Source organism: Mastomys coucha, unplaced genomic scaffold (genome assembly GCF_008632895.1).
Source record: "Mastomys coucha isolate ucsf_1 unplaced genomic scaffold, UCSF_Mcou_1 pScaffold7, whole genome shotgun sequence".
Taxonomy (NCBI): Eukaryota; Metazoa; Chordata; class Mammalia; order Rodentia; family Muridae; genus Mastomys; species Mastomys coucha.
In genome coordinates, this window is record NW_022196913.1 from 8,195,925 (window position 1) to 8,214,063 (window position 18,139).

At 40.0% G+C, this 18,139-nt stretch overlaps 1 protein-coding gene across 4 annotated transcripts in view; it reads left to right on the plus strand.

Annotated features, from left to right (window-relative positions):
- Nucleotides 1-18,139, plus strand: part of Prkcq (protein kinase C theta) — a 136,569-nt gene that overhangs the window by 60,707 nt on the left and 57,723 nt on the right. For 3 of the 4 annotated variants that reach the window (XR_004114877.1, XM_031357936.1, XM_031357934.1), the window contains exons 2-5: nt 731-857; nt 5,705-5,904; nt 9,294-9,354; nt 16,875-17,037. Coding sequence is in view for 3 of the 4 variants with exons in the window: in XM_031357936.1 (XP_031213796.1) it covers nt 740-857; nt 5,705-5,904; nt 9,294-9,354; nt 16,875-17,037 (542 nt within the window). In the remaining variant the exon portion in view is untranslated. Of the gene's footprint in view, nt 1-730; nt 858-5,704; nt 5,905-9,293; nt 9,355-16,874; nt 17,038-18,139 lie in introns of those variants that run through there. The other variant, XM_031357937.1, reaches the window with a different exon arrangement.

Consider the following 18,139-nt stretch of genomic DNA (forward strand, 5'->3'; position numbering starts at 1 on the left):
CTAGGAAATTATATATGAACATAATGAAAATACCAATAAAAAGATTGAAGATTTCAAAAAAAAAAAAAGAACACTGGCATTTATGACGTACTTTGCCTTGAAAAGAAGACACAATCATACTGTGGTCAATGGCTTAGAGGTTTTTAAGTGGCTCATAGCATTCAGTAACTTAATTGCTTATATCTGTTTGAGTGTGTTTGTCACTGACAAGAACAAACCATATTGAAAATATCCAAAATAAATATGAATCAGCTGCTCACTGCTGGGAGCCAATCCCATGACACACATAAATAGACTATGTAAGAATGTTGTGGTGTCATATTTAACTGGTGTGACTAAAATAGACTCTGTTTTAATAAACTCCTTTTCTGACTACTGTGTTTTGGGCACCTACTTGAAGAAACAAAACCTTGAAAAAAAATGTTTGCCTTGCTGTGCAGCTATCAAACATGACTGTCATATTGAGGAGAATTAACCCTTAGTTCTCACAATGGAGATTAGTCATGGACTTTCCAAAGAGCTCATCCTCTCCGAGCCAGTCTGCAGTGGAGGGAGAGCCAGCCCAGCAGTGTGCTTCACAGAGAAGGAAGTGAATACAGCTGTTCAGATAGATAGCAGGCCCATTGCAAGCGCTGGCTGTCTGAGATAAAACACTAATCGGGGATGGAACACTAAAAATAATGTCTTAGAGCCCCATACATACAGTGTTTGTCTTTTGTCATTTTTCTAGAGAACAACAATGTCACCATTTCTTCGGATTGGTTTATCCAACTTTGACTGTGGGACCTGCCAAGCTTGTCAGGGAGAGGCGGTGAACCCCTACTGCGCTGTCCTTGTTAAAGAGTCTGTGGAATCAGGTAAATTAACTGGGGTCAAGGTGGGGGAGGAAGTAGAGGAGATTGTGACTAGGCTAGACAAGCTCATGGGAGACAAGACCTTCCAGAATGTCTGATGAAACTGAATTTCACAGTTTAGGACACAGGTGACCAACAAAGGCCAAATTCTTTCATAAGGACCCAGGCTTAGTGATGGCCTCTAGCCAGATCTATTCCACTGTATCACTTCCTCTACACAAACAAAGATAAAGAGAATATTTAGTTGGGGAAATTAGGTAAGGGGAAGAAATCTACTGAGAAGGATTATATTATGTATTACCTGTACTAGTAGCTCACTGTTTTCAATGATTATAGGTAAATTAAGTCTTTCTAATTCTAGATCTTGGGATCAACTCTAAAGACTATAGGTATATAGGTATAGACTATATATACTATATATAGGTATAGACTATATACGTATAGTCTTTATAGTCTATATAGGTATATAATCTACATAGTTATATAGACTATAACTCAATGACTCTAGGTAAATTAACCCTGTCTAATCCTAGATCTTGAGATCCACTCTAAATGTTATGTCTGTTGTATCTTTGCCTTAGCTGAAGAAGCTAGGAAGGATCCTTAGTCAGCTAGCATTCTGCATGAATAAAAGATCATTTCTGTTTTATTAACAGTGACTATATCCAGGTAATTAATAGTAAGAAGAAAACCTGGGTCATATACACAAGACTGATTTTGTTTGTTTAGATAGCTCTGTCAAAAAATCCCATTGGGTAGGGAATTGACTGATGATTAAGCCTTCTAGTTCCTTCTTGATCCATACCTGTGCATTTTGATATTCTTAAATCTCTTCCAATGGAAAAATAGGAAGCTACATCACATGAGACCTTTGCAGCCTCACCAGTCCTATATCCCTGCATATAGGCTATAACTATATCTCAATCCATTTACACACATATAAAAAGTGTATTTGGAGAGCCACTTTGAGGGTCCTGGAGCTAGAGCACAGAGAAAAACACAGTGAAGGTGCCCATAAAGAGGGATGTCCCTCTAGAGTTTCCAGTCTCACAGAGGAAGACAGGCAATAAGCAAAGTTGAAGTGTCGTGACTAGCAGTGAGAGCTGAGAAGATAAAACAAGGCTAGAAAGGCCCCAGAGAAGGGAACCTTATTCTCAGTGGAGTGCCCCTAGAAGAGCCCCTGCCAGGGGTTAGGTACACAAGGAAGCTGAGGCTTGCATTAAGAGCCTCTAGCTAGATGCTGGAAATCCTGAACTCTGGGGTTACACATCACACTGTGCCACCCCACCCCCATCTTCCTTCATCTCTCTAGCTGCTCCAAGTGCATCAAAGCTTAGGAGATTGGATGCTCTTGATTTCTCTTCCGTCCAGAGTTCTCTACTGTTTTAAAAGTGAAAATTCTCCCACCTAAACCCTTTCAAATGTCACAGACATCTTTGAAGTGTAAAATAGCTGGGTTTTTTCAAAGCTGCATTTGACTTAATGGATCTCATAGATCTGGTCCTCTTCCCAACCTTGGGTCTCACTGACATTTGCCTCCTGCCAATCTTTTCTTTATTTTTTTTCTTCCTCTTCTTTTGTCCTTGCTTTTGAACTTGATCTCAGCTATATGGATCAAGAGACCCTGTCAGGAAAAGAACAAAACAGTTTTTGCAATAAATTGCCCAGTGGACTTTGGATATTTATTTTTTATTTTTATTTGGTTTACATTCTGAAAAGAAATCACTCTAGACAATGCCTGGTTCAAAGATTCCCTCTGTAGAATTTAAACAGGTTGCCATATTTAGGGTGTGAGGTTGCATTTTCCATGATGAGTCAGGGAAAAGGGGACAAACAGAAAACAGAGCTGTTAGTCTGGGAGGCGTTGAAAACAGCTGTCCTCATTGTCCACACATAGACAGATATGCTGGTTCGTTTTAGCCATCACTTTGACACAATCAAGAAGTACTTACTTGGTAAGAAAGTTGTAATGAATTATCTAGATCATGTCGGCCTGTGGGAATGTCTTTGGAGGATTATCTTGACTGTTAATTGATGTAAGCAAACCCAGTCCATTTGGGTGGCACCATTCCCTAGGCAAGGTTCGTGAGCAGTGTAAGAAGAAACACTAGTGCAAAGTAGGCAGTCAAGCAAGTAGGCTGCATGAATGCATTGCCCTCTGCTCTTGACTGTAACCACCCTGTACTACAGCTGCTTGAGCTCCTGACTTGACTCTAACCCACTCCACCCCCACCCTATCCCCACATAGCCGGTGACCTGGGATTTCCACCCAGTTAAATGCTTTCTCCCCTAGGTGACGTTTTGTCAGGGTATTTTTATCACAGCAACAGAAATGAAACCAGAACAAGATTCTGAGTTCTGGTCTACGTTGTTGGTAGTCCTTAACTTAGTGACTGAAAATTTACAGTAAGTGGCTTGCCTCCTGGAGTCTGTCCTTCTCTAAGCATGGTTGTAATAAGGAATAATTTGACAGGGAAACTAAGATACTATGATCAATAATACCATTGATTTTCAAAGAACCCAATCTATCGTTCATATTTTAACTTACCCGTAAAAATATTCCCTTCCTTTTACAGAGGCTCATGGGCTCCCAAACCCAAACTGAGAAACTATTAATAGTTGGTGATTTCTAAGGGAGAGTGAGTCAGTTTTCTTTAAACATGTGGCCCCAGGTAGGTTGACCAGGCTCCAGTGGATGTCTCCAATCAATGAGTAACTAGAGAATAGAAATTGGACTTGCTAGAGTATTTACAAAAAAGAAAGAAAAAAAAACAGGGCTCAAATTTGGGAGGAAGTAGAGTGTGGAGAGGGGAACAGAGGTGGATCTGGCAGAAACTATGAAGAAAAACAAGGATGCAAACTATCATGATACATTGTATGCATGCATGAACTTCTCAAAGAATTCATTAAAATTTATATTATTATTTTAAAAAATCACCTCCTTCCTATTAACAGTGCCACAGTTTATACTTCTATTGACCAAATTTCCCTAAAGTATATAATTTTTACTTCTTCAACTTTGTATATCCTTAAGATAAATATGAGTTACTGCTAAATGTCCATTGCATTTAGCTTCCTGTCTTATAAAAGAGCAATCAACGGATGACTTTTCATTCCTACTTTAGGTGGATTTGCTTTTCTTTTGCCCTACCAATTTCTCTGAATTTCTAAGTACAGTATTTAATGGGCTTATTATTATAAGAAATGATAAACTATTGCTGCAGTTTTCTGCTAGTGAAATGATCAAAGGATTTATACCAAAGAAAATCCAACATGAGTAGAAGACATAACAAAATGACTTAATTCAATTTGGAACTACTTGTGCCTGTCAGGTGGCTGCTGGGAGATTCTTGTAGAGGTCATCCTGGTCACAGCTCCTGTCCCCGTGGCAGGGACCCTTATTTTCCTGCCCACCTTCACGTCAGCAAGCCTGCTGTTAGCTTTGCTGCTTCCTCTGCGTTACTGCCAGCTTCTGTTTAGGGTGCATCAGGAGTGTAAGAAAAAAATCCTCATTCAAGGATTAGAAAAGGAAGATGCATGTAGATACTCATGCCTGCATTCATGGCACTTGAGATACTGAGCTGGGAAGGTAGAAAGCTCAAGGCTAGTATGGGCTACACAGTGAATTAGGGACCAACCTGGATTATCTGGTGACACTCTGTCGGAGAGGAGAGAAGGGAGACAGAGAGAGAGGGAGACAGAGAGAGGAGAGAGAGAGGAGGAGAGAGAGAGAAAGGAGAGAGAGGAGAGAGAGAAAGAGAGAGACAGAGAAAGAGAGAGAGAGAGGAGAGAGAGAGAGAGAGAGAGAGAGAGAGAGAGAGAGAGAGGCAGGGGAGGCTCATTTGTTTTAAAGACTATTGTTTCTGTGTGTTTGGAGCAAATAAAAAAAATATATTTTAAAAAATGAAAGACTCAGTCAGGTGTGGTGGTGTATGCCTTTAATACCAGCACTCGGGAGGCAGAACCAAGTGCATCTCTATGACATTGAGCAAGGCCAGCTTGGTCTACAGAGTGAGTCCAAGAACAGCCAGGGCTACACAGAGAAACCCTGTCTTGAAAAACCACAGATAGATAGAGATAGATAGATAGATAGATGATAGATAGATAGATAGATAGATAGATAGATAGATAGATAGATAGATAGATAGATAATTAAAGGATCATTCCTTGTAAGTATAACTTATGCCACTGTGTCGTTCACATGAATACAGTAGTTTTATGGGGATTTATTTACCTGATGCCATTGAATTGGTCAGTCATATGACCAAGCTGTTGTAGGCTAACAAAGGAAGTGTTTTAAAGGCATAAAAGTTTGGTTTGTTTTGTTTTTTGATTGGTGTGTCGAGGGGCAATATGAGAGAGTGGTTGCTTCTTGTATTTGTGTTGCTGGTGATTTTCTGAGGCATAGTCTTGCTACATAGCACAGACAGGGCTGTGTGAACTCTCCAGCCCCCTACCCCAACCCCCTGTGTGCCATTATCAGTGTAATTGATGTCCATCACCACACCCAGCCATGCAAAGTTTTTTAAGGGTTATTTCGTCAGATACTCACTCTCAGAGTGAAGCAAAACAATGTTGAATGGGAAAGGAACATTTCCAGTTTAAGCTGTTCTGGGACTGTTGTTGCTTAAACTATTTATATTGGATTTATAAGATACAATGTTACCTTGCATCTAACCATGGACCTGTCTCATCTGCCCTAGACTGTCTCAGAGTTATTTCTGCCTTTGCCTCAGAATTATGTATAAGAGCACACCAGGAATGGCTGGCCACTGCCCACTATTAAATGGAATTGAATTATTCTCCAGAGCTGACAGAAGATCAACAAGACACTATTTTTCTCTTCCTAGAAAATGGGCAGATGTACATCCAGAAGAAGCCGACCATGTACCCACCTTGGGACAGCACCTTTGATGCCCACATTAACAAGGGAAGGGTGATGCAGATCATCGTGAAGGGCAAAAATGTAGACCTCATATCAGAAACAACCGTGGAACTCTACTCCTTGGCGGAGAGATGCCGCAAGAACAATGGACGGACAGAAATATGGGTAAATATCAGAACTGTGAACGGTAGGAAGTACATGTACCCAAACCTTGAGCTTCTGGTCCTCCTCCCTCCACCTCCCAAGCTCTGAGATTACAGGTATGTACTGCCACACACACCTAGTGTGCACCGTGATGCTAGCTGTTGAATAGCTTGAAATGTTCCTGTTCTCCTTGAGGACACTAGCCATGAGTAAGCTGACTCCCTATCACATATTCATTGGTGATTGGATAACGACAGTGGCTATTCAAGAACTGAAGAATGAAAATGTCAAATCTCTCTGATGCCTGTGTATCACAGGGAGAAGGGTCTCAGGCTGTACATAACAGTTATTGATTACTCTTAAGCTAAGCCTGGGAATATAACTAATTCCCCTTCATTAGAGAGGCTCTTATCTGCTCATCACCCCATCCAAATGAAAGGGCAGAAATAAGACTCATTTCATATCTAGTTTTCTCTCTCAAGCCTTTGCCCATGTTGCTTTCAGCCATATTGAAGTCACTTACCGTATGCTAAGAATTACTTTGCTCATTATTCATGGTGACATATTACGTTTTGGGAAGCTTAGGTTGTAACTGTGTGGGTGGCAGATGCTTAGAAACAGGAAAGGAGAAAGCAATTCATGGAGGAATAAAACAAGCAAATGAGAATTTCTGTTGTACAAAAACCAGATGAAACACATCCGTGAAAGCCGCCATCTTGAAAGTCAGAAAAATGTTTTCAGATGTTTATGTCGTTTATGTAGAAATAGCAAGAAATCTTTAGCTTTCTACTTGTTTGCCTCTATAATTCAGATTTTAGCAAGACGTCTAAAAAAACTTTCAAGTTCCAGCTTTCGCGTGGGAATGACAGAAACCTAGGACTGACATGACATTTTTGTGTGTTTATGGCCTCATGTTGGTTTTGGCTTCTTTAAAAAAAAATACAAAAATTGCCAAGTGTGGGGCTCTGGGTGAGACTGAAGGCAGGGAAGAGTTTGGCTAGGCAAAGAGAAGAGCTAAGCTACAGATGCCTCTCCTCACTTCTGCTCTCTACCTAGTTTCATGAATTTTCTAGCTTTCATCTAACTTATTTTTATGACATTAGCCCCTCCTTAATTTTTATAATGATAACCTACCCATGTTTTCTTCTCAGTGAGGGAACAGAAAACCATTTTTTTTAATCTGTCTACAATAGTTTACAGACTTGACTCACAAACAGGATGTCTTTTTGTTTCTGTCTCCTGAAAGTTGCCTTTAACTCCATATCCCAGGTTTTGCTGATTTTTCTCATCTTCCTCTTCCATTTTGTTTTGTTGGGCAGAGTCTTGCTATGTAGGCCAGGCTAGCTTTGAGCTATCACAGTCCTACTGCCTCAGTCTCCCAGGTGTTGGGATTGCAGGCATGCACTAACCACTGGAGTACACGTATAAGATACTTCATTCTGCAGTCTAAGACTGTTGGGCATCAGTACACAGGAGTGTTCATATCCTCATTGAGCCGACTGGCGTGCTTTCTGTATTTTTAAGCCATATTTGTTTAGGGTTCTTAGTTTACATTTTATTTTGAATTTATATTTCTCTTGCCTCTGTGGGTATCAACTGTCTTAAAATTGATCTATTTGACAAAAAAAGACTCTCTCAGATTTGCCTTTCATGTCCATCCTGGCTGGCAGGGCTACTCCGCCGCTCCCTTTGTGCTGCACAGGGTTGCAAGAGCTTGTAAGGTTTTCCCCTCACTCCCAGAGCTTTATAAACATGACTTTCCAATTGCTTCCTGACTTAATTTACTCCATCCCCACTACTTTCTTAATGCGAGTGATCCTGTGGTGACCAAGAGTGACAGTTTCCTTTGAAAATGCTTCCTGACTTCTCTGCCTCCTTTTTTACAATACCAGAAATTAGAAAATGTTGTTGTCCATTCCTATGGTCTAAAGCACTTTTTACATTAATCTGTTTAAGTTTGTATGAGAATATATAGTTATTCCAAAAACATAGCTTTATTACATCCTAAAACTCTGATAGCAGGGGTACTGTCAGGTTTTTAAAGTTCTTTGAAGACAGTGATTTGCACAAGGTCAAGCAGCCAAGAAATGACTTCTCAATGACTTCAAATTGAATTCTGGATTCAACAGAACATTTCCTGTTGTCTCTTCCTGTTTCCAGGCAACCATTGCAGTGATGATCAATAATGAGTCCTCTCTTACCTTAGCCTATTTTTTCACTAATGGCACAGAATGATGGCTTTCCATATATCATATATATAAATGTACATGTGTATACATACATAAACATACATGTGTATATGTATATATATGTGTGTGTGTGTACATTTACATAGATATTTCCAAAGGGATCTCTCTTTTTTACTTCTGTGTATGTCACGTTACATGGGATCCTAATAAGACACTTTGTTCTTTTATCTTATACATATTATTGTTTGTGATATATTTACACATATATACATATAATATACATGTAGTACTCATATAATTGTAATAATATATAGAATATATAAATACAATGATAAAATATATGTCTGGTATATAATATATATACCAGATAGTTTAATTACTTGCATATGCATACATAATATATATAACATATATAGATATAAAACTTTCAAGAACCACCTATTAATTCTTTGTTTAGCTAGTTTACAAATTCTTGTGATAGAAAAGGAATACTCTGTGGACTATACCCTGATCTACCTAGATGTATAACCCACATGGCCAGCAAGATGAGGCCTCCCAGGTCATGGCTTATCTTTCCTACATAAGTCCTATGTTTTTTCCATGTGAGCAAGTCTTGGATATTTCTGTCATGCTTAATCTCTGGGGCTATGCTCGTATGCTCTTCAGGTGAGCTTCCTGGGCTATGCTCGTATGCGCTTCAGGTGAGCTTCCTGGAAGAAAGCAGACTGCGTTTTTCCAATTCTATTTCTTCTTTCAATTTTGAGCCTCAAGTGGAAGGAATGAATTGTCAAAGCATTCTGCAAAAGGAATAGATAGGTAGGTAGGTTGGTAGATAGATAGATAGATAGATAGATAGATAGATAGATAGATAGACAGATAAATAGGAAAGTGATAGATGACAGATAGGTAGATGTATAGATAGATAGGTAGATAGATAGATAATAGATGATATAGTGCATAGATATGCATATATATGCATATATAAACATAGATTTAGATATAAATGCAGGTGCACATATAGATAGTACGTATCCATGCACTATCCTGGGAGCTGTGCAGTTCTGATAATAATGAACATGATGATAATGAGATTTTTGTGGAGAAGAACCGAGATCTTTTCTTAAGTGGATATTTGCCATCAGCCATGTAGATAGTCAGCAAGTCCTAGGGTCAAGGTTGGCTTCATATTCTGACGATATTTCTCTCCTTTTTCTCACCCAGTTAGAACTGAAACCTCAAGGCCGAATGCTAATGAATGCAAGATACTTTCTGGAAATGAGTGGCAAGTGACATTTCTTCTTCCTGTTTTGGGGGTGAGGAGGGCATGTTCTGTTCAGACAAGGCTCATTTTGCTTCTGCCATATCCTAGGAAAAAACTGAGGAGAAAAGAGAAATGTAAATAATTCTATTGACATTCACAATGGTGCTCAGACAGGGATTGAAAGCAATTTTCTTGGCCAGACAAACATCGAGCAAACACAAACAAGTGAGCACAGTGTAAATGGAAACATGAGACATTTACAGTGCTCATCTTTAAATGGTGTAAATTCACATGCCTGATGCTTTTAAAAGTCTCTATTTTAGTTTTGGAAGTTAAAGCGAGTAGAAAAGGCTGCGCCTGCATTGCTATGTGCATGCATATAGCATTCCTATTTATAAATGATGTTCTATATCCAGCCTTCCGCTATACTAGAATATGAAATAAGAAACTGAAAACATCATCAAATGCTAAAGCCTAAAATTAGTTACCTCACACCCTCTTAGGAACAAGGAAGAGTACAGATTGCCAGAGTTTCATTTCCGTGCTGTGCACAGAAGTCCCAGAAGTTCAGCTTACAAGCACTGCGGGCTGTGTGCCTCTGACACGCAGCCGGTATCTCTGTGAAGTCAATGCTGCTGCTTATAAAACCTCAAGGCACTGAATAAGCATGTTGAATTGCTAATGATAGACTAGTAGTTTTCTGTAAATTATTTTTAAGTTCAGTATCACTTAGCCAAAACTGCTTAAGACCAGAGGGTGTCAGAGTTTGAATTATTTCGGGTAGGTGGGTGTGATATTTAGTATATGGGGATTTAAATCCAAGTCGGAACAGAAAATCCTTTTGTTACCCTATTAAGTATCACACACCAATCTGAAGATGTTACTCAAGAATTTGAATAATTTTGTCCAAGAGCCAGTGTTTTATGGCATAGATATTTCTAGCCATAGATTTTAATCCATACTTAATATTTAACATGTTGGAGTTTCAACTTTTGATTCAAGATGCTCAAGCTATACCAACAAAAATCGAGCTTTAGTTCAGAGATTTCTACTGCTTGCATTGGACATATATAAGTCCTGATATGTTCATATTCAAATAGCATTATGAGACAAAAAAGAAAAATTTGAACACTTACCAGGTATTCGGAAATATCGAAGCATGGTTACGAAATTTTTTTAGGTCTGAGGATGAATGTAGCTGTGTGCCTTATTTTTCTCATTGACCTGGGGGGGGGGGAAGTGCCTGTTAAGGAAGGAAGAAGTTATTTGGACTCAAAACTGAAGCTATTCAATCCACTGTGGTGGGGAAACCATGGCAGCAGAAACTCGAGGCTGTGCAGATTCGAGTTCACGACAATGAAATCCATGTCATCAATAATGTGTCACGTCATGTTCAGGACAGAAATAAAGCAATGGGTCTGAATCTGTGCCTGGAGACTGTCTTGTTTATCCATCTGTGTGTGTGTGTGGTGTGTATGTCTGTCTGTCGGTCTGTCTGTCTGTCTATCTATGTGTTCCTGTGTGTCTGTCTGTGTTTGTCTATGTGTTTCTGTGTGTCTGTGTGTCTGTGTGTGCGTCTATGTCTTTCTGTGTATCTGTGTGTGTTGTGTGTTTGTATGGGTGTATCTGTATCTGTGTGTCTGTCTGTGTCTATTGTGTGAGCCGTGTGTCTGTCTATGTCTTTCTGTGTGTCTGTGTGTGTTGTGTGTATGTGTGTATCTGTATGTATGTGTCTGTCTGTGTCTATTGTATGAGCTGTGCGTCTGTACACACATTACATGTCTCTGTGTGGGTAATGTCTCTTTGAGAGTAGTGTGACTGTCTCTAACAAAGTGTTTCATTCTGTATTTTCTGAACAGTATAGAAAGCATCACACAGGGCAGGAATGAGATACTTTACAGGAATCTTTAACAGAGTTTTAAAAGAGATTAAATCATGGACTCCAGACGATCCCAACTGGCCCAGACAGCAAAAATCATTAGTTATCAACCAATATCCGTGAATGATTGCCTTCAACCTTTCTGGTAGATTTTAGGAAGGTGCTTTCAACTTCTCTGCTGCTCTCAGTAAATGACACAGAAGCATTACTCTGGGGCAAGGAAGAGTAAATAGCTTTAGTACCTATGCTTTAGATTAGGTAGTAAAAGTTGATCATGTGGGAAATACAGGGTAGGTAAGCTTGATACATTATTCTCTTAAAGGCAACTGAAACAAAGGGTCTGAGTGCCCGGTAGGACATCAACCTAAGTGACCTCGAGGCATGTTTCTAACTCTTGCTGTGAGGTCCAGCAAAAGTTCCAGTCTCTGACAATGAGAGAGAGATTTTCAGAATCTTGCATTGTCACACAGGCAGCTGATGACTTTGTCTTCAGTTAGGAAGCAGAGAGAGATAGATGCTAGGTAGTTTTCAGCTTGAACCCTGGAGCTCGGCTTGCTTTCTGCTTTTTTCTCTTTCTCTTAGACTGGGATCCAGTTTGTGAAATGGTATGGTCAGCATTCGGTGTGAGTCTTCCCCCTCACTTAAACCTCTCAGGAAACACCTCACAGGAATACTCAGAGATGATTCTAAATCTAATAAAATTGACAGTGAAGACTAACCACAACTTAAGATCCAAACATATCCCTTTAATTCAGAATATTACCCCTGGTCCCCAAAATGCACATAGTCCACTTATAGAGCTCTTGGCTCTTCTGAAAGAGCTCCCTTAAATCTTAATAGTTCTAAAGTTGTCCAAAATCCCAAAGTCCAAAATCGTTTCTGAGAATCCAATCAATCCCTTAGCTGTAAATCCCTGTAAAAATCAAATGGCAAGATGTATACTTACAATATACAATGGCATAGAGTAACCATTCTATTCAAAAAGAGAACTAGGGACATAGCAGAGAAACAAGACTTAAACTAAGCAAGGTAAATACCAAACCATGTTTGCCTGCAGCTCCATGTTTGTATCTAAGCCTTTTAGTGGGAGCAACTGTGCTCCAATAGGCGTGGTTAGCCCTGTCCCTCCAATTCTATTGCCTGTTCATGTAACCCATCTTGGATGGTTCCACTCCATGCCTGTTGCTTCCCATTGGCAGACATTCCACAATTCTGGTATCTCCAACATCCTGGAGTCTCCATCTCAACTTCGCATTCATTGTCACAGCTCCATGGAATGGCCTTTCCAGGATTCCTTGCAGATAATCCAAGCTTTTCTCAAACTGTCAGGTCTTACTGGCTTTCTGGAACCTTGGGACAATCTTCTATAACCCCACAGCTCTTGTCTGCCTACAAAAACAGCACCAAGTCAGTGATACAATTCTGCTGTCCGTTTAAAGGTAGTCTGCCCCCTTCCACCACAGCTCTTGGACTCTCTTCACTCTGTTGCAGCTGAACTGTGTAAAACATTTGTCTAGGCAGTTGTTTTCCAACAGGGATAGGATCTTGCTGGGCAGGGGCAGAAGTGCATAGCTTTCCATTGTCCTAGTGTGACCCTCAGGACAGCATTGGTTGAATCCCCTCTTACTTAACTTCATGACTAGCTTGTAGGTTAGGCATAGAATAACACATACGTGGTTATTAGATGGTTCAACTGAGCTCCCCTGAACTTTCAGTAGTTTTCAATTCCCTTTGCTTTCCATATAGTAGCAAGCTCCTGCCTAGTTCTTGGTTTCTTGGGGTATATAACTCTTCTTGCCATATTGAAGGTTGGCCTTGGTCCAATATAATTGATGGCAGGTTCATCGTCTTCCTGTGTGCTATAGGAAGCAGCTGTTTCCTTCTGATTTCTCTTCCTCTTCTTCTGTCTCAGAGAAAGTTCCTTTCTTGGTTGACCTCATGCTTCATCCCTGGCTGCCCTGTCCCATCTAGACACTTCCTTTCTACTGTCAACTTTCCCCTTGCTCTGAGGTTTCCTCCTGACTGCTAAGACATCCTATATTACACCTTCTATTTCTACCTTGAAAACTACATGTATTTCTTTTCTCTTTTCCTGACATGATATTTTTGTTTTATTCAGTTTTTTTTTCTTTTCTTAAGACATGATCTCAGGAGGCCAGGCTGACTTCAGATTTGATATATACTTGAGAATCTTCCTTCTTGATCTTCCTGATTCTGCCTCCCAAGTGCTAGGACAGGATTAGAACTATGTATCACTGTACTGATGTTATGCTATAATGGGAATTTAACCTAGGGCTTTCTGTATGATAGAATGACAAACACTCTACCAACTAAGATACATTCCCAGCCCACCCTTGCACTTCTTGAGGATATAATCCATACATAATAATCATTCTTTCTTCATTGCTTCTTTGATTTTTTCCATTTTTTCCTTTTATTAAGAATAGATTTTTATCTCACATGTGACTCCTCCACCCTCTACTCCTCCCAGATCCTCCCCACCATCCTTTCTATCCAGATCCACTCCCTCTGTCTTTCAGTAGAAAACAAGCAGGCTTCTATGGGATAGCAATAAAACAAAGCAAAATAAAATAAAATAAATTGAAACAAAAACCAACACAACAGACTTGGATAAAATAAACAAACAGAAGGAAAAGAGCCAAGAGAAGGCTCATGAAACAGAAACCCACTTATTTGCACACTCAAGAATCCCATGAAAAACTAAACTGGAAGCCATAATGTACATGTAAAGAACTTATAGAGTAAACATCATATATCAACATATACCTATAGAAATACATACACTTTTTAAAAGGAAGTGCCCTGATACAACATTATGAGACAAAGAACCTCCAAATATGCCATTGAGTCTTTTTCTGTTGGCAGCTAGTACTGGGCATGCAGCCTACACTTAGGAGTACCCTTATGAGTCCAGTCAGACTCTTTTAGAAAAAACTAGATTTTCATTTGCAAATGGTTATCAGTCAGATGGCTGATGGGGACATGGAATGGGTTAGGGATGGGGACATGTGCCTTTTGATTCTTAAACCCTAAAAGTTTGGCTTCTATCTTGATCAATGTGCTACATGAATTTCTCTGAGACATTGAACATTCTGAACAAGTTCCTGGCTTTTCAACCTTCAACTTCATCTTCTCTGACATTTTTCAATGCTAAAGAGTCATTTTTGTTCTTTTCTTTCTTCCTTCCTTCCTTCCTTTCTCCCTTCCTTCCTTCCTTCCTTCCTTTCTCTTTCCTTCTTCTTTCTTCTTCTTCTTCTTCTTCTTCTTCTTCTTCTTCTTCTTCTTCTTCTTCTTCTTCTTCTTCTTCTTCTTCTTCTTCTTTTCTTCTTGTCCTTCTCCTTCCCCTTCCTCTCCTTCCTCTTCCTCTTCCTCTTCTTCTTCTCCTTCTCCTCCTCTTCTTCTTCTCCTTCTCCTCCTCCTCCTCCTTCTTCTTCCTCTTCCTCTTCTTCATCATCATCATCTGTGGATAGCCAATGTTTTCTCTTACATTGCCAGCTTTCTCAGCTTGGTTTCTTTAGTGATTTATTTTCCTAGATCCCTCAACCATCTGAGTGTCTACTATACACTACCACACTGCCTCTTACAATTGGCTGCTGTTCTATGTGTGTTCTTCAATGTCTCTCTGTCTTAGCTGTAGACACTCAGTGGTTAGGATTCTCCTCAGAGTTCTGTAAGAGCGCTCAGCACAGAAATTTCCTCAGAGATGCTCAGAAAACATCAGTGTTTGATTAACTTCAAACAAGTCAATTAAAGAAAAGTCAACTAAATAAAAGATCTAGACCTGTTTGTACAAAAGGGATGGCCAAATAAATCACTTCAGAAATAAACACAGCCAGAGCCAACAGAATTAAAGAAAGTCAAGTGTCCTTACATAAGGATTCCCTTGGCATGACTGAAAAGATGAGAGGCTGCAGGTAGGCAGTGGACGGAGCAAGGAAAAATTTATTTCTGGAATATGCTAATGTTTTAAGTTTTTCTATAATCTAATGTATGCAAGGTTTTATACATAGATATGTAAATGATATATGTATAGACTTAGATGATAGAGGTATATATATGTACTCGTAATAATACAGTTAGGGTTCTAGAACATATATTTTTATTCCACAAACTGTATGTATTTTATACTTTTGTTCATTCCATTTCATTGCATCTGAACTAAAGCAGAAACATCTGGTTTTATTGAGAATTGAGATGTATGGGTCACAATTTATAGATTTATTTGTATAGTTATCCCATAAATTGAGAAAGGAAATGATTAATGTGATGACAGTCTCTCACACTTACCAAGCTATTTTTCCCCATCATAAATCCAAATAAAATAATCTGATTGATCTATCTTGAAAGTAATGGGCAAAGTATTGTGGCCCATCCGGGGAATTATAAGAAAAGGGTATTAGAAATAGGAGCTTGAGAGTTCTTTAGAATAGATCCAGGAATGGCTGCAAGGAAGATGTGAGTCCTAAACTGTGTCATTAAAACTTAGATGGGTTCCTAGGAAAAGGCTTCTACCTGCACAAAATCTCCACATTTGACTAGCTACTTTGTTCCCAACCAGCCGCTCTTGACAATGACAAAATATGGTTCCTTGGCAGAGACACCCACCTCAAGTGCATGATTAGACCTCTCACTGCTGGTCCATAATAGATGCAATTTAGTTCCAAATTGTTAATTCTTTCTGAGTGTGAAATATGATGAGCATTAATTCTAAATTTCCATTTTTATAGATACAAAGAAACAGCAAGCGATCCAACTCTCTCCAGCCTGTTACAAATTATGATGCTAAGCATTGTGATCATTAAATTTATTATCCTTGCTTCAGTATTAGGTCATAGTTTCCATTATTTCTTTGCTGTTTGCCGTGTTAATAACTCCCCATTTGCTGAAGTGTTCACTACACTACTTATTTTGTGGTCCTTGTGAGTCTCAAGCATCAGCCTTGGCATTGTAGGTATTCTCAGGATTCTATCAACTTAGGTCCCTTCAATCCTTTGGGAAAATGTCATCTGAGCATAAGAGGCTATGGGGAATAACTACCCTGAGCCTAGGATGGATGGAATACATTTAAATTTGACAATTTCATGTAAATAACACAGGATTGCCTAGACATCTCTAAAAACTAACTTTGAACTATTATCTCTGGCACTTTCTGCAGCAGAGACTGTAGCTCTTATATCTGATCACTGGAGCTATCAGGAACTAGAACATTAAATTTCTCCCCAAAGTTCTTTGCCATCACGCAAAGGGCTGGACATCTCCCTTCAATCTTAGGTACCCCATCTCAACACCACTCTGTGCAAGCATCCCCATCCCAGAGGTCCGTCCTTTTCACACCACTGTCATATTACTTTATGGGATTACAGACTCAAAATGTCAGAATTCTGGTTCTAAAAACCAAAGAGGTCTAGATGGGCTCAGAGAAGTCAGCAAGGGACCAATCCAACCCTTCAGCAGTGCCTCAATGGTAATTCTGTACTACCAAACTAAGAGCAGAAGCCTGGTGTCAGTCCTGTCTTCAGAAGCCCATGGAAGCTTAGCATTTACCACTTCCATCTCTCTGGCAAGTCCCAGTTCTCTCCACCCAACTGTGACCATCACAGGGCTCCACCACATCTCCTGCTCTTTCTCTCTCTCTCTCCAGACACAAAGGACATGAGTGAGTTTGAGAATGAAGGATTCTTTGCGCTGCATCATCGCCGAGGAGCCATCAAACAGGCCAAAGTCCACCATGTCAAGTGTCACGAGTTCACGGCCACCTTTTTCCCTCAACCCACGTTTTGCTCTGTCTGCCATGAATTTGTCTGGTACAGTAACTCGGTATTTTCTTCCCGTGCTTCAAGTTACACATTTCGTAGTTGCTAAGGACTGTGTGCTCCACTGGGAGGGAGTGCGAAGGGCTGAGTACCGTGGAATGGTAGTCAGTTGGCTTTCCAGCTAGGAGAAGGTCTAAAACGGCTGATTCAACACACAGGATTTTTCTGATATGGCTCCTGAAGAGTGAGACCCACTTCAGAAAGAGTCTCCTACTAGGTAGCTTTCCTTGATTATGACAAAATACCCAGGTCTACAACATCAAAAGAGAAAGGGTTTATTTGGACTAATAGCTTCAAAACAGGTGGCCTATCCCTTTTATAAATGTCTTGCCTGATCACAGGCAAGACATTGAGGCCCGACAGAGCTGCTTAAGGCACCTTAAGGCACCCAGGAAGCAAGAGAGGGGAAAGAAAGTACAGGAGTCCCAGCACTCCTTCCGAGGGCACACTCCCAATTACTTTCCTTCCTTTTTACAGGTCCCACCTCCTTATGGTTCAAATATCACCATTGGCTGGTTCCAAAATATTAGCGCATGGCTTTGTGGCATTTCAGATTCAGTCTATAAGGTGGCCCAATGGAGTTTTGTTTTTGACCAAGTGAGAGGCTGCTGGTTTACAAAGGAAGGAACAGATGAGAGTGTGTTGTTATTGTAAGCAAAACTGTCTAATTGTAGAGTCAACACCTTCATCACCCAATAGCCCAACTGCTGCATTGCAGTTTGCAGCAGACAGTGCTATCCCACTGTCACAAATAGCTGAAATGAAGCTCTGGGGCGTCTTAGCTTCAGAGATGGGAGTAACCACATAGCAGAAGCTACGGTAGAGTAGAAGTGAAATGATGCTTGCTTCTCTCAACATCTGCACCCGTGAAGAGACAGACGCTGGTCCCTTGGGCTCTTGTAGAATCTTTAATGCACAAGTTCCCACTTTGTGGCGTATCCACAAACCAACAGATTAGCATGAACTTTCATTAAGCAGCTTTCCTCTCATCACCCGCCCTGCTTTGCTTCCTTTGTCTGTAATCAGCAGTGCTGCTCAGGAATGCATCTTTATGGGGAGCTTTATGGGCAGCTTGATGCCTTCAGAGTCTCAG